The 15,260-nt window shown below is 44.8% G+C and overlaps 1 protein-coding gene across 1 annotated transcript in view; it reads right to left on the bottom strand.

Moving 5' to 3' along the window:
• ARRB1 (arrestin beta 1) overlaps positions 1-15,260 on the bottom strand; it is a 72,905-nt gene that overhangs the window by 22,783 nt on the left and 34,862 nt on the right. Inside the window, exons 2-4 of the mRNA XM_015815483.1 lie at positions 6,735-6,765; positions 1,906-1,966; positions 1,156-1,200 (exon numbers count right to left, since the gene is read on the bottom strand). Coding sequence (XP_015670969.1) covers positions 1,156-1,200; positions 1,906-1,966; positions 6,735-6,765 — 137 coding nt within the window. The remainder of the gene's footprint in view (positions 1-1,155; positions 1,201-1,905; positions 1,967-6,734; positions 6,766-15,260) is intronic.

Below are 15,260 nucleotides of genomic sequence, written 5' to 3'. Positions count from 1 at the left end.
TTTGCTTGTATTTTAAATTTGCTTTTTCAAACGTATTGCTCATAACTGGCCAGAACCTTCCAGAAAAGTCTCCCTTCCAGAAACCAGGACTGGAGGAGAGCATTTGATATATTATCGATCCTGGACATAAACTATATCAACTTCTTCCCTTCAGACAAAGCTATAGGGCAGGGGGTCTTCAAACTTGGCCCTTTGATGACTTGCGGACTTCAACTCCCTGAATTCCTCAGCCAGCATGGGGGAAACTATGGCCCCTTCATGACTTGCGGACTTCAACTCCCAGAATTCCTGAGCCAGCATGAAGGAAATTATGGCCGCTTCATGACTTGTGGACTTCAACTCCCAGAATTCCTGAGTCAGTATGGGGAAACTATGGCCCCTTCATGACTTGCGGACTTCAGCTCCCAGAATTCCTCAGCCAGCATGGGGGAAACTATGGCCCCTTCATAACTTGTGGACTTCAACTCCCAGAATTCCTCAGCCAGCATAGGGGAACTATGGCCGCTTCATGACTTGCGGACTTCAACTCCCAGAATTCCTGAGCCACGTACCCCCTTTGAAACCGGGGAACATGACTTGTGGACTTCAACTCCCAGAATTCCTGAGCCAGCATGGGGGAAACTATGGCCCCTTCATGACTTGTGGACTTCAACTCCCAGAATTCCTGAGCCAGCATGGGGGAAACTATGGCCCCTTCATGACTTGTGGACTTCAACTCCCAGAATTCCTGAGCCAGCATGGGGGAACTATGGCCCCTTCATGACTTGGGGACTTCAACTCCCAGAATTCCTCAGCCAGTATGGGAGAACTATGGCCCCTTCATGACTTGTGGACTTCAACTCCCAGAATTCCTCTGGGAGTTGAAGTCCACAAGTCATCAAAGGGCCAAGTTTGAAGACCCCTGTTCTACTTGGTTTCTCATTGGAAAAAGTAAGGCGAGGCAGATCCCCGGGCGAAATTTGGCTATCGGAGAAAATCGTGTGACTTTTTTGATTTTGTGGCCAACATCCTGTGATGGGGGTGAGTGAGTTTTAAATGGTGAATTTAAAACTGGGCTTTTTAACATGGCACGCCTCCTGGAGGCGTTGTGTGTGTGTGTTTGTGTGTGAGTTGGGAGGCTAGATAAATTGGTTTAAGAAGAAATCGTAATTTTACCTTTCCGCTCTTTTAAGTATTCTGGATCCACCAAGACAACGCCATCTGCAGAAAGAACGGGCCGAAAATGAGAGCGAATTGGACCGGTTGGGTCTGCCCATCATGGGTGCGTGCATTAACCAGGTTTGCTGCAGAACATGTTAGGATACACAGCCAAGGCTTCCAGCGTTATTATCCGAGGACAGGAAAGGATTAACCCCCCTTAATCCAAAGGGGGGATCATGATCACTTGACCGATCTCGGTTACTTTATGGGAGGGGACTTCAAACTTGGCCACTTTAAGACTGGTGGACTTCAACTCCCAGAATTCCTCAGCCAGCCAAATTGGGCCGCTTTAAGACTGGTGGACTTCAACTCCCAGAATTCCCCAGCCAGCCAAACTTGGACACTTTAAGACTGGTGGACTTCAACTCCCAGAATGCCTCAGCCGGCCAAACTTGGCCACTTTAACTGATGGGCTTCAACTCCCAGAATTCCTCAGCCAGCGAAACTGGGCCACTTTAAGACTGGTGGACTTCAACTCCCAGAATGCCTCAGCTGGCCAAACTGGGCCGCTTTAAGACTGGTGGACTCCTACTCCCAGGATTCCTCACAGCCAAACTGGGCCGCTTTAAGACTGGTGGACTTCAACTCCCAGAATTCCTCAGCCAGCCATGCTGGCTGAGGAATTCTGGGAGTTGAAGTCCACCAGTCTTAAAGCGGCCCAGTTTGGACACCCCTGCTTTATGGAGTCCTGACAGCTCCACTTACCGACTGGATCCACGAGGTCAATGTGGTCGACAAAATCTCTCTTGCCCAGGTAAACGGTGAGCTGCCAGGAGACAAAAGGACAGAGAAGTCATTTTGGCAAGACCTGAGGGAGACGTCGTCTGTCTATCAGGAGCCGAGGAACATCATCATTAAAAAAAGATTTAATGTGAGTTTCTGCTCCCTTTCCCCCCCCCTCTCTCCTATCTATTCATCCGAGAAGAGATTGGACTAGCCACTGACTGAGATGGAGTTTCCTGCTTGATCAGGGGGTTGGACTAGATGACCCTCAAGGTCTCTTCCAACCCTAGTTATTTTGTGACTCTGTAGGGATCTCCTGCTTGAGGAAGGGGTTGGACTAGAAGACCTCCAAGGTCCCTTCCAACTCGGTTATTCTGCTATTCTGTTGTCCGTCTGTCTATCTATCTACCTATCTAACATCTAGCTACCAATCAACCTATCATCTATCATTTCTGTCTCTCATCTATCAATTATCTACTTACCAACCAACAAACCAATCTCTCTCATCTGTCTCTCTTTTCTGTCTAATCTCTCTCTATACATATATCTATTGTCTATCTCTGTATATCTATGTATGTGTCTGTCTGTGTTTATCTACAGTATCTATCTATCTATCTATCTATCTATCTATCTATCTATCTATCTATCTATCTATCTATCTATCTATCTATCCATCCATCCATCCATCCATCCATCCATCCATCCATCCATCCATCCATCCATCATCTGTCTGTCTGTATCTATCATCCATCTATCCATCCATCCATCCATCCATCCATCCATTATCTGTCTGTCTGTCCGTCCGTCCGTCCGTCCGTCCGTCTGTCTGTCTATCTATCTATCTATCTATCTATCTATCTATCTATCTATCTATCTATCTATCTTTCATCCATCCTTCCATCTATCCATCCTTCCTTCCATCCATTATCGATCTACCTGTCTGTCTCTGTATCTATCATCCATCCTTACATTATCTATCTATCTACCGGTATCTATCTATCTACCGGTATCTATCTATCTATCTATCTATCTATCTATCTATCTATCTATCTATCTATCTATCTATCTATCTATCTATCTATATCTATCTATCTATCTATCTATCTATCTATCTATCTATCTATCTATCTATCTATCTATCTATCTATCTATCTCTAATCTAGTTATCTAATTATCTATCTATCCATCCATTCATCATCATCTATCTATCTGTCTGTCTTTCTGTCCATCCATCCATCCATCATCTATCTATCTATCTGTCTGTCTTTCTGTACATCCATCCATCCATTATTATCTATCTATCTATCTATCTATCTATCTATCTATCTATCTATCTATCTATCTATCTATCTATCTATCTATCTATCTATCTATCTCTAATCTAGTTATCTAATTATCTATTTATCCATCCATTCATCATCATCTATCTGTCTGTGTCTTTGTCCATCCATCATCTATCTATCTATCTATCTATCTATCTATCTATCTATCTATCTATCTATCTATCTATCTATCTATCTATCTATCTATCTATCTATCTCTAATCTAATTATCTAATTATCTATCCATCCATCCATTATTTATTATCTATCCTTCCCTCCCACCCTCCCTCCCTCTCTCTCTCTCCCATCTATTAAATTTCTGTGCTGCTCATCTTACTGATACCACACTACATCTTCGCTTCTTAACCTTTCTGACTGCTCCAGCTGGCTGCTGGAATCTGATTTAGCTTCTAATCCAGTTTACGTCCTCGTGGCTCTCTTTCCCTGCCAGGGTCGGAGGGAGTGTTATTTCCTCCATCAGGCTGCTGTTCGCTGTCTCCTTGTTTGTCTCTGCTGGGGTGTGTGTGAGGGTCCGGCTGAGTTGGACCCCAACATTCAACCCTGCGCTACGCACATTCCCTGCGATCTTCTCTGATCAGCTGACAAAACCAGAGTCCTCCCAGGAGAGAAAAAGAGAAAATGTTTTCAAAGGATTTTCAAAGGATTTGCTGGCTGCTGAGAAAAGCAGACCCAGAGGGCCCTGAATGAAAAAGCCTGCTTTTTTCACATTTATTCTGCCTTTTTATGTCAGCTGCAAACTAGGAAACGGAACACTTTTTCAGTTTGGGAACGGTTATTATTCCTATCACTGAATATATTTTATTCTGTTCCCGATACAAATGTCTCTGGAAGTGCTTTCCCCTCTCCCAAAACTAATAAAAGAGCACATCATAAAAGCAGGGAATTAAAAACAATATAAAACCAGACTGTAATAAAGAGGAAGAGGGGATGGGGGGGAAAAAGAAAAAATAGAAATAAAAAAACAACAACTATGAAGAGAAGGACGAGGGGGGACATGATAGCAGCCTTCCAATAGGGGCTGCCCCAAAGAAGAGGGAGTCAAGCTACTCTCCAAGGCGCCTGAAGGCAGGACAAGAAGCAACGGGTGGAAACTGATCAAGGAGAGAAGCAACCTAGAACTAAGGAGAAACTTCCTGACAGTCAGAACAATTTAACCAGTGGAACAACCTGCCTCCAGAAGTCGTGGATGCTCCATTAACTGGAGGTTTTCAAGAAGAGACTGGACAACCGTTTGACTGGGATGGAAGAAGGGATCTTATCTTGGGAAGGCGGTCTGACTAGATGACCTCTGAGGTCCCTTCCAGCCCTATGATTTTATGTGAGTCCTGGGGGTCCGTGCAGAAATGTGGAAGCTGCAAGCAGAATTTCCTGCTTCTTTTATTTGCTGATTAAGTTTACACGCTGCACAATGAGTCTGGGTGGCTTAAAATTAAAACTGCCAATATTAAAATAAGAACAGCACTGGGGTCTCCCGCTTGAGCGGGGGGCTGGACTAGAAGACCTCCAGGGTCCCTTTCCAACTCTGTTATTCTTAGGAACAAAAACAAGGGCCCAAAGGCAAGAACACTACGGGGGTGACAACTTCCCTCTTAGTCCATTAATGGTGGTTTCCTTTATCTCTCTCTCTCTCTCTCTCTCTCTCTCTCTCTCTCTCTCTGTCTCTCTCCGTCACCTTCCCTCTTAGTCCATTAATGGTGGTTTCCTTAATCTATCTATCTATCTATCTATCTATCTATCTATCTATCTATCTATCTATCTATCTATCTATCTATCTATCTATCTATCTATCTATCTAATCTCTCTCTCTCTCTCTCTCTGTCTGTCTCTCTCCGTCACCTTCCCTCTTAGTCCATTAATGGTGGTTTCCTTAATCAATCAATCTATCTATCTATCTATCTATCTATCTATCTATCTATCTATCTATCTATCTATCTATCTATCTATCTATCTATCTATCTATCTATCTAATCTATCTAATCTATCTATCTATCTATCTATCTATCTATCTATCTATCTATCTATCTATCTATCTATCTATCTATCTCTGTCACCTTCCCTCTTAGTCCATTAATGGTGGTTTCCTTAATCTCTCCCTCTCTCTCTCTCTCTCTCTCTCTCTCTCTCTCTCTTTCTCTCTCCTTCCCTCTTAGTCCATTAATGGTGGTTTCCCCCCCTCTCTCTCTCGGGTTGCTCGTACCTGGCTTCCTCCCCACCTGGGCCGAATCGTGGTTTATGAGCTCAGCTTTCCACAGACTGGCTTTTCATCTCTGCATTATTTTTAGCTACCCTTCCGTCCTTTTCTTTCCTCCGGCAGCTTCCTCGCCAACTCTGACACCGAGGGAGACTTTTGGTTCCCATGGAAAACGGAGGAGCTGAAATGGAAAACAAGGACACCCGCCTTGCGATGTTTACCACAGGCCTTCTCCTGGCCTTGACCGTGGTCAAGATGACTCATAAGCCTCTATTCAGAGTGCCAGGTGGGGCTTACGGGCATCGGCTGAGGCACCAGAAGCTGACTTAGCAACACAATGGCTGGCTGGCACTTAAGACCAGCAGGGATACTGCTCCCCCCGTCAAGGAGAGCTGGCGGAGGAAGCAATTCCTTGCTGTCTTAACGGAAGAACAGAGTCGGAAGGGACCTCGGAGGTCTTCTAGTCCAACCCCCTGCTCAAGCAGGAGACACGGAATAGAGCAGAGCAGAACAGAACAGAAAATAGAATAGAGTAACAAAGCTGGAAGGGACCTTGGAGGTCATCTAGTCCAACCCCCTGCTCAAGCAGGAAACCCTAGACCAGTGTTTCTCAACCGTGACAATTTTAAGGCATGTGGACTTCAACTCCCAGAATTCCACAGCCAGCAATGCTGGCTGTGGAATTCTGGGAGTTGAAGTCCACATGCCTTAAAATTGTCAAGGTTGAGAAACACTGCCCTAGACCATTCCAGTCAAACGGTTGTCCAGTCTCTTCTTGGAAACCTCCAGTGTTGGCGCATTCACAGCTTCTGGTGGCAAGTTGTTCCACTGGTTAATTGTTCTCACTGTCAGGAGGTTTCTCCTTGGTTCCGGGTTGCTTCTCTCCTTGATGAGTTTCCATCCGTTGCTTCCTGTCCTGCCTTCAGGGGCTTTGGAGAATAGAATAACAGAGTTGGAAGGAACCTTGGAGGTCATCTAGTCCAACCCCCTACTCAAGCAGGAAACCCTATTCCGTGTCAGACAAATGGTTGTCCAATCTCTTCTTAAAAACTTCCAGTGTTGGAGCATTCACCACTTCCGGAGGCAGTTGATTAATTGTCCTCACCGTCAGGAATTTTGGAGGGCCCTGATTTAAAGTGTTGCAACTGGATTAGAGTTTCCATTTTTTTCTCTCTTCTTCTTCTCCTTTCGTTAAGTGCCTCCCCATCGACAGATTATCCGGCCTGCCAGTTTCCATCATGACCAAATCTTGCAAAACGAATCAAGAGGTCTCTTACCTTGGCATTGGGGCTGGCTTTCTTGAACACTCTGCAAAAGAAAAGGATGAAAACGAAGTGAATTGGACAGGATGTATCTCGGTCTGAATTCAAAAGCTGTTACCCGCCACGTCAGGACCCCCGATTGCCCCCCCAGGCGAGAAATCCTATGCGCCCATTTATTTCATTAATTTATTACACAAAATGTACCTGCTGCCCAAATCATACTTAGATGCTCCAAGAGGCTTACACTATTAAAAATCCACAATACAGGTAAGTCCTCAACTTACGACAATTAAGCCCAATATTTCTGTCGCTATGTGAGACAGTTGTTCAGTGAGTTTTGCAACCTTTCTATGACCTTTCTGGCCGTCGTCGTTAAGCGAATCATTGCCGTTGCGAAGTTAGCCACACGGTTGTTAAGTGAACCGGGCTTCTCCCATTGACATGGCTGGTCAGAAGGTCGTAAAAAAGGGGATCGCGTGAACCTGGGACACTGCGACCGTCATAAATATGAGTCAGTTGCCAAGCGTCTGAATTTTGATCACGTGACCCCGGGGATGCTGCAACGGTCGTAAGCGTGAAAAAATCGTCATAAGTCCCTTTTCTCAGTGCTGGGATAACTTTGAACCATCACTAAAACGAACTGTTGTAAATCAAGGACAGAAGAACAGAGTTGGAAGGGACTTGTGGAGGTCATCTAGTCTAACCCTGTGTTCAAGCAGGAGACCCTATATCATTTCAGACAAGTGGCTGTCCAGTCTCTTCTTAGAAACCTCCAGTGATGGAGCACCCACAACTTCTGGAGGCAAAGAGTTCCACTGGTTTAGTTCTAGACTAATTCTCGTCTGGATTAGAATAGCAGAATAACAGAATAGCAGAATAGCAGAATAATACTAAAACGTATGAAGAACTGCTGCGGGACTTGGGTTTGGCTAGTCTAAAGAAAAAAAGAAATAGGGGAGACATGATAGCAGTCTTCCAGTATCTGAGGGGCTGCCACAAAGAAGAGGAGGGGGTCACATTATTCTCCAAAGCACCAGAGGGAAGGATGAGAAACAATGGTTGGAAACTCATCAAAGAGAGAAGCAACCTGGAATTAAGAAGAAACTTATTGAGAGTGAGGACAATTAACCAGTGGAACAGCTTGCCACCAGAAATCGTGGGCGCTCCATCCCTGGAGGTTTTTAAGAAGAAGCTGGAGACATTCACCTGTCTGAGATGGCATAGGTTCTCCTGCTTGAGTGGGGGGCTGGACTAGAAGACCTCCAAGGTCCCTTCCAGCTCTGATATTCTACTATCCTTCCTTCCTTCCTTCCTTCCTTCCTTCCTTCCTTCCTTCCTTCCTTCCTTCCTTCCTTCTATTCTATTCTATTCTATTCTATTCTATTCTATTCTATTCTATTCTATTCTATTCTATTCTATTTATTCTATCCCATCCGATCCTATTCCAGATAAAAGGCTGTCCAGCCTCTTCTTAAAAACCTCCAACGATGGAGCACCCACAACCTCTGGAGGGAAGCAATTCCACTCCTTTAATTGTCCTCGCTGTCAAAAAAATTTTCCACAGCATTCTCAGAGAGAAACACTGGCCCATGTTGCACAGCCCATTTGGCCTGGATTCAGCATTTTTGTACTTCCAAGCCTCTGCCAGAGCTTGCGAGGAAGCAAAATTGACTCCGGCTTCTCCAAAATGGAACAAAAGAAAACAATGCAGCAAAGTGCATGTCCATTAAATAAAAGAATAATAAGAAAAAATTATTAAAAATTAATTCCTACAACGGATGTAGAAAAGAAGCTGTAATGCGTTTTTTGGGGGGATCTTAATTTTTGTAGTTTAACAAAGAGAAGGACCAGGGGTGACATGATAGCGGTCTTCCCATATTTGAGGGGCTGCCAAAAAAAAGAGGAAGGGGGTCACCCTATTTTCCAAAATCACCAGAAGGCAAGATAAGAAGCAACGGATGGAAAATAATCAAAGAGAGAAGAAGCAATCTGGAATTAAGGAGAAATTTCCTCACAGTTAGAACAATTAACCAGTGGAACTCCTTGCCACCAGAAGTTGTGGGTGCTCCATCACTGGAGGTTTTTAACAAGAGACAGGACAGCCATTTGTCTGGAATGGTATAGGGCAGGGGTAGGCAACCTTAGCCCCTTCATGACTCATGGACTTCAACTCCCAGAATTCCTCAGCCAGCATGGGGGAACTTTGGCCCCTTCATGACTCATGGACTTCAACTCCCAGAATTCCTCAGCCAGCATGGGGGAACTTTGGCCCCTTCATGACTCGTGGACTTCAACTCCCAGAATTCCTCAGCCAGCATGGGGGAAACTTTGGCCCCCTCATGACTTCTGAACTTCAACTCCCAGAATTCCTCAGCCAGCATGGCTCAGCTTGGAAACCTCTCCCTTTCCCCTCAGCATGGCTGGCTCAGGAATTCTGGGAGTTGAAGTCCACGAGTCGTAAGAGCTCAGATTGCCTACCCCTGGTATAGGGTCTCCTGCCTGAGCAGGGGGTTGGACTAGATGACCTCCAAGGTCCCTTCCAACTCTGCTATTCTGTTATTCTGTTAATTTCTGGCACTAATAGGGATTTCTACTACGGGAAGTGAAGATCCCGTTTTGAAATTGTGATCCTGGTGAACCAACTCCTTGTGTTTACACAACCTGTTTTCACTCTCAGCCCAGCTGAACAAAATCTATGTGGCTCCCACCCCGATGAGGTTCCAAAAGGGCTTAAAAATGTGCCAATTTGGGGAAAATTGAGTTCCCTTCTTTACAGGAAACACTATATAGAAGTTTTTAATTCCCCCCACCCCTTTTTCTTTCTTTTTTCTTCTTTTGCTTTGCTTTGCTTTCCTTTCTCTGCTAAATACTGTAAAATCGGTCGTACGTTGAGGCGCTGCTGTAGTTTACAATCCTACGTCGGGGCTGATTACACTATATTTATTTATATGTTACTTCTAATAAACGGACAGTGATTTATAAGTTCCTGGAAAAGAGACTTGTTGTTAATGCATCTGCTCATTAACATTCCTGCCGTTCTTAAAAACAGCTCCAAAGCTTTTTTTTCCCAGGAAAAATGAAAAAAAGCTGGGTTTTTCTTCAAAAACAGGAGATAAATTCTCCCACGGCTCTTTCCAAGCCCTCAACAGCGGCATCGGAGCAGCACCAAGGCGCTGATTTAAGCAGTCCTCAAGTTACGACCGGCATGGAGTCTGGTTGTCAATGTCGTAAACTTGCGACGGCCGTAAATCGAGTCGCCCACGTGACCAACCGAACACTGCTACCTTTTTTGGGTTTCGCAGCGGTCGTTAAGTGAACGCCACAGTCGTTAAGCGAGCCGGTGGCTCGCTATGGGAACGGTTTCGGCAAAAAACCTCCCCCAGAAATGAATATCAATTTTCAGTAAAATGGGGTCGCATAACCGCAGGAAAAGTGGAACCGTGGCAAGAAAGGTCATAAAGTGGGACAAAACTCACTTAACAACTGTCTCATGTAGCAATGGAAATTTTAGGCTCAGCTGTGGTCATAAGTGGAGGACCACGTGTAACAGAGTTGGAAGGGACCCTGGAGGTCTTCTAGTCCAACCCCCCGCTCAAGCAGGAGAACCTGTTCCATTCTGGATAAATGGCTGTCCAATTTCTTCTTGAAAATGTCCAGTGATGGAGAGGAAGGGAGGAAGGAAGGAAGGAAGGAAGGAAGGAAGGAAGGAAGGAAGGAAGGAAGGAAGGAAGGAAGGAAGGAAAAAAGAATAGCAGAATAACAGAGGTGGAAGGGACCTTGGAGGTCATCTAGTCCAGCCCCCTGCTCAAGCAGGAGAACCTATGGCATTTCAGACAAGTGGCTGTCCAGTCTCTTCTTAAAAGCCTCCAATGATGGAGGAGGAAGGAAGGAAGGAAGGAAGAAAGAAAGGAGAGAAGGAAGGATGGAAGGAAGGAAGGAGGTAGGGAAGGAAGGAAGGAGAGAATGGGAGAAGGAAGGAAGGAAGAAAGGAAGGAAGGAAGAATAGCAGAATAACAGAGATAGAAGGGACCTTGGAGGTCTTCTAGTCCAGCCCCCTGCTCAAGCAGGAGAACCTATACCATCTCAGACAAGTGGCTGTCCAGTCTCTTCTTAAAAGCCTCCAGTGATGGAGGAGGAAGGAAGGAGAGAAGGAAGAAAAAAAGGAGAGAAGGAAGGGTGGATGGAAGGAAGGAGGTAGGGAAGGAAGGAAGGAAGGAAGGAAAAAAGAAAAGCAGAATAACAGAGCTGGAAGGGACCTCAGAGTTCTTCAAGTCCAACCCCCCCAGCCCCCTCCCCCACTCAAGCAGGAGACCCTATACCAGGGGTAGACAACCTTGGCTCTTTTATGACTTCGTGGACTTCCAGAATTCCTGCGTCAGCCATGCTGGCTCAGGAATTCTGGGAGTTGAAGTCCACGAGTCATAAAAGAGCCACGGTTGCCCACCCCTGCCCTAGACATTCCAAGCAGAAGGCTGTCCATCCAGCCTCTTCTTAAAAACCTCCGGTCTTCGCAAAGCCCCTTGGAAATCAAGGAAAGAGGGGAGGAGGGCGGCGGGGGGGGGGAGGAAGCTGCAGAAATTAAACCCCCCCCTCCCCAACCCAGCCATCTACCCAGACCCAAGTCAGCCCCCTCCCCTTTCTGTGCCCCCCCCTCTGCTTTGCACCAAAGCTAAAACAAACCCCTCCTCTCCCACCCAAGAGAGCAGCAGATGCCCCATTCCCACCGAGGTTGGCGGGGAGGAGAGAGGGGGGGTCCCATTGCCATGGCAACAGAAGGGTAATGAAGACTGCCCGCCTGGGGGGGGTACCACCGGCTTACGGCACGGGCGGCTTGCCTTCCTTTTATGGGCTCCCCACCCTCCTGCGGGGGGCAGAAAAATGGGTCAGGGGGCCCATGGAGTTGCGGTGGCCGGAGCTGCACCTGTGGTGCATCAGCCTGCAATCCTGCGACATTTGGAGAGGGAGGGTGGGAGGGAGGGAGAGGGAGGAAGGGAGAAAAGAAATGGGGGTTCAGACCGCTTCTGCTGGGGGGGGGGCACGAGAAATCAAATGAGTGCCAAGGCACTTGCCCCCCCCTTCCAATGCCAATTTACTTTGGAGCAAAGGGAGAAGGAAGTGGGAGGGGGCTTGGTGGCTGAAAAGTGCCCCCCCTTAAGCCTCCCCCACCCCAGGACGATTTCACTGGGTCGTAAAAATTGGAATAAAGAGGGAAAAAAACCTAATTAAAGGCAGCCCTCGACTTAACGGCCACAACTGAGCTGAAACCTTTCCGTCGCTAAGCGAGACAGGGTTTAAGTTGCTTATCATTTGGATCACTCATTCAATATAGACATGTTTCTAATGTTTCTGCAAATAATCACCACATTGATATAAAGCTCCTTTTCTAACTGGTCATCTTGATTGCTTTAATCCTAGATCCTGTTTAAAAATTCTTATTTAAATTTGCACAACTTTTCTTGCCTCGATTGTGAAAACGAATCACCGCGGTTCTTAAGTCACACCGTCGTTAAGCGAATCAGGCTTCCCCCCCCGTTGACTTTTGCTCGTCGGAAGGTCGCAAAAAGGGGATCACGTGACCCCCTGTCATAAATACGAGTCAGTTGCCAAGCGTCTGAATTTTGATCACGTGATCGTGCAACAGTGAGCTGCGACGGTCGTAAGTGTGAAAAACGGCCGTTAAGTCACTTTTGTACGGTGCCATTGCAACTCTGAACGGTCGCTAAATGAATGTCGTAAGCCGAGGACTCCCTAGATATTTGCAGAGGAATTTTAAAAGTTATTTCTTTTTTTCTTTTTTTTAAGGTGTGAAAAATGTAAAAGTGTTGGGATGGCCTGTATGAGGAAAAAGACTTAAATACTTAAGTGTGATGAAAATCTTAAACCAGTAAGAACGTTTTGAATATTGTGGGGAAAACAAATTTAAATAAGAATTTTAAACAGAATCTAGGATAAGGCAATCAAGAGGACCAACTAGAAAAGCAGCTTTATGTCAATGTGGTTATTCTTTGCAGAAACATTAGGAAAAAATGTCTGTATTTAATTGTGATTGATCCAAATAATAAGAATTGTATTACTGTATTGCTAATTAGATGACGTAAGATGGTGAGAAATAGAATATGTTTGAATAGATAAGATGTGTATTCTGAACATGAGACTTTGTGATGAATTTGATAATGGGGAATTTTGGTTACTCAAAACCTGGAAATTATAATCAATAAATGTTAAATTCAAATATTAACAGGAAATTAAAAATTGGAAAAACTAATTGATTGTCTATAAAGACTGAATGTTAAAATAACTTGGCTATGTATAAGCTAAAAATTATTGATAACTGTAAGAATGTTACTTTTATTCAACTGATATAATAAGAATTGTATTAGTCTAAATACGAGACACTAAAAACGCTAAGGGGAAAAGAGAAGAAATATTTAATGTGGTACTTTGAGATTTCTGTTAAAGATATTTGTATGTTATTGAATTATTGGTTAACCCAGCCACCATATTGCTTTTTAAATACTTAAATGTAAAATTAGGAAATCAATAAAACTTTTAAAAAGTTTAATTCAAGGTTGGCAAAAGAGAATATTATTGGAAGAAAATCAAGGAAAGCTATTAAATGGACGATAGAATTATAGAAACTAATTGCTATTGATTGTTTTTTAAGTATAAACCCAGAAAACACGATGTTTACCAGATATTGACTATGTAAAAAAAAATATTAATAAAACATATTTAAAAATAAAAATAAAAAAGTCTGCAAAACGCCTCGTCCAAAATCCCTGGCAGAGAAGGCTGGCTGGCCTGTGCAACTTTTCCTGATTGTGTTTGTGTGCGTTTGTGTGGGTATCAACAGCAGCCAAACATCAAACCCAGGCGGTTAGAATTTTTTTTTTTTACTATCGTGGAATTCTCAACAATTTGCAAGCTGGAAGGTTGCCAAGCCCCAAGACAAACAATCTTCCAGTGAGCGGATTATTATATATATATTTTTCTTCTAAAGCTTTTTAAATTCATCTGCAAATACCTAGGGCAGGGGTAAGCAACCTGGGCTCTTTTATGACTCGTGGACTTCAACTCCCAGAATTCCTCAGCCAGCATGGCTCAGCTTGGAAACCTTTCCCTTTCCCCTCAGCATGGCTGGCTCAGGAATTCTGGGAGTTGAAGTCCACGAGTCATAAAAGGGCCAAGTTTGAAGACCCTTGGACTAGATCAGGGGTAGGCCACCTTGGCTCTTTTATGACTCGTGGACTTCAACTCCCAGAATTCCTCAGCCAGCATGGGGGAACTATGGCCCCTTCATGACTCGCGGACTTCAACTCCCAGAATTCCTGAGCCAGCCTGGGGGAACTATGGCCCCTTCATGACTTGCGGACTTCAACTCCCAGAATTCCTGAGCCAGCATGAGGGAACTATGGCCCCCTCATGACTCGGGGACTTCAACTCCCAGAATTCCTCAGCCAGCATGGGGGAGCTATGGCCTCTTCATGACTCGTGGACTTCAACTCCCAGAATTCCTGAGCCAGCATGGCTCAGCTTGGAAACCTCTCCCTTTCCCCTCAGCATGGCTGGCTCAGGAATTCTGGGAGTTGAAGTCCACGAGTCATAAAAGAGCCCAGGTTGCCTACCCCTGCCCTAGGGAGTCCTCGGCTTACGACATTCATTTAGTGACGGTTCAAAGTTGCAATGGCACTGAAAAAAAGAAGCAGCGAGGCAGATGGAGGTGCAGATCGCCTGACGAAAATTTTAAAAATAAGATTAAATAAATAAAAAAAAGAAAATAATAATGCCAGAATAATAACTTGCAGAAATTAAAAAGAGAAGAGAAAGGGACGGAGCCGATGGAACGCTTTCCTCCCGTCAGTTTTCCAATGCTTCTATTTCTTCAAGCGGTCCTCGACTTGTTTAGTGACCGTTCGAAGCAACAACGGCACTGGAAAATGTGACTTAGGGCTGTTTTTCACACTTACGACCGTCGCAGCGTCCCCCCCAGGGTCACGTGATCAAAATTCAGAGCCTTGGCGACTGACTCACATTTACGACGGTCGCAGCATCCTGGAGGGTCAGGCAACTTTCTGACAAGTGAAGTCAGTGGGGGAACACTGGATTCACTTAACGACTGGGTTACTAACTTAACGGCTGCAGCGATTCACTTAACGATGGTGGTAAAGAAGTGGTAAAATGGGACAAAATTCACTTAATGACTGTCTTGCTTAGCAACGGAAATGTTAGGGCTCAATTTTGGTGGTAAGCTGAGGACTATCTGTATCTCCCAGACACCAAGAGGGAGAAATTGGAGGTTTTCTGTCTGTTAAACCACTGGAAAAGTCAAATAGGTTTTATCTTTTCTTTTCCTTTCTTTCTTTCTTTCTTTCTTTCTTTCTTTCTTTCCTTTCCTTCCTTCCTTTTTTCTTTCTTTACTTCCTTTCTCCCCTCCTTCCCTCTCCCTTCCTTTCCTTCCCTTCCCATCCTTTTCCTTCCCTTTCCTTTCCTTCTCTCCCTTTCTCCTTCTCCTTCTTTCTCTCCTTTCCTTTCCTTGCCTTC

The sequence above is a fragment of the Protobothrops mucrosquamatus genome, unplaced genomic scaffold (genome assembly GCF_001527695.2).
Source record: "Protobothrops mucrosquamatus isolate PMUCROS unplaced genomic scaffold, P.Mucros_1.0 scaffold344, whole genome shotgun sequence".
Taxonomy (NCBI): Eukaryota; Metazoa; Chordata; class Lepidosauria; order Squamata; family Viperidae; genus Protobothrops; species Protobothrops mucrosquamatus.
This window is presented reverse-complemented; position numbering and strand designations above follow the sequence as displayed.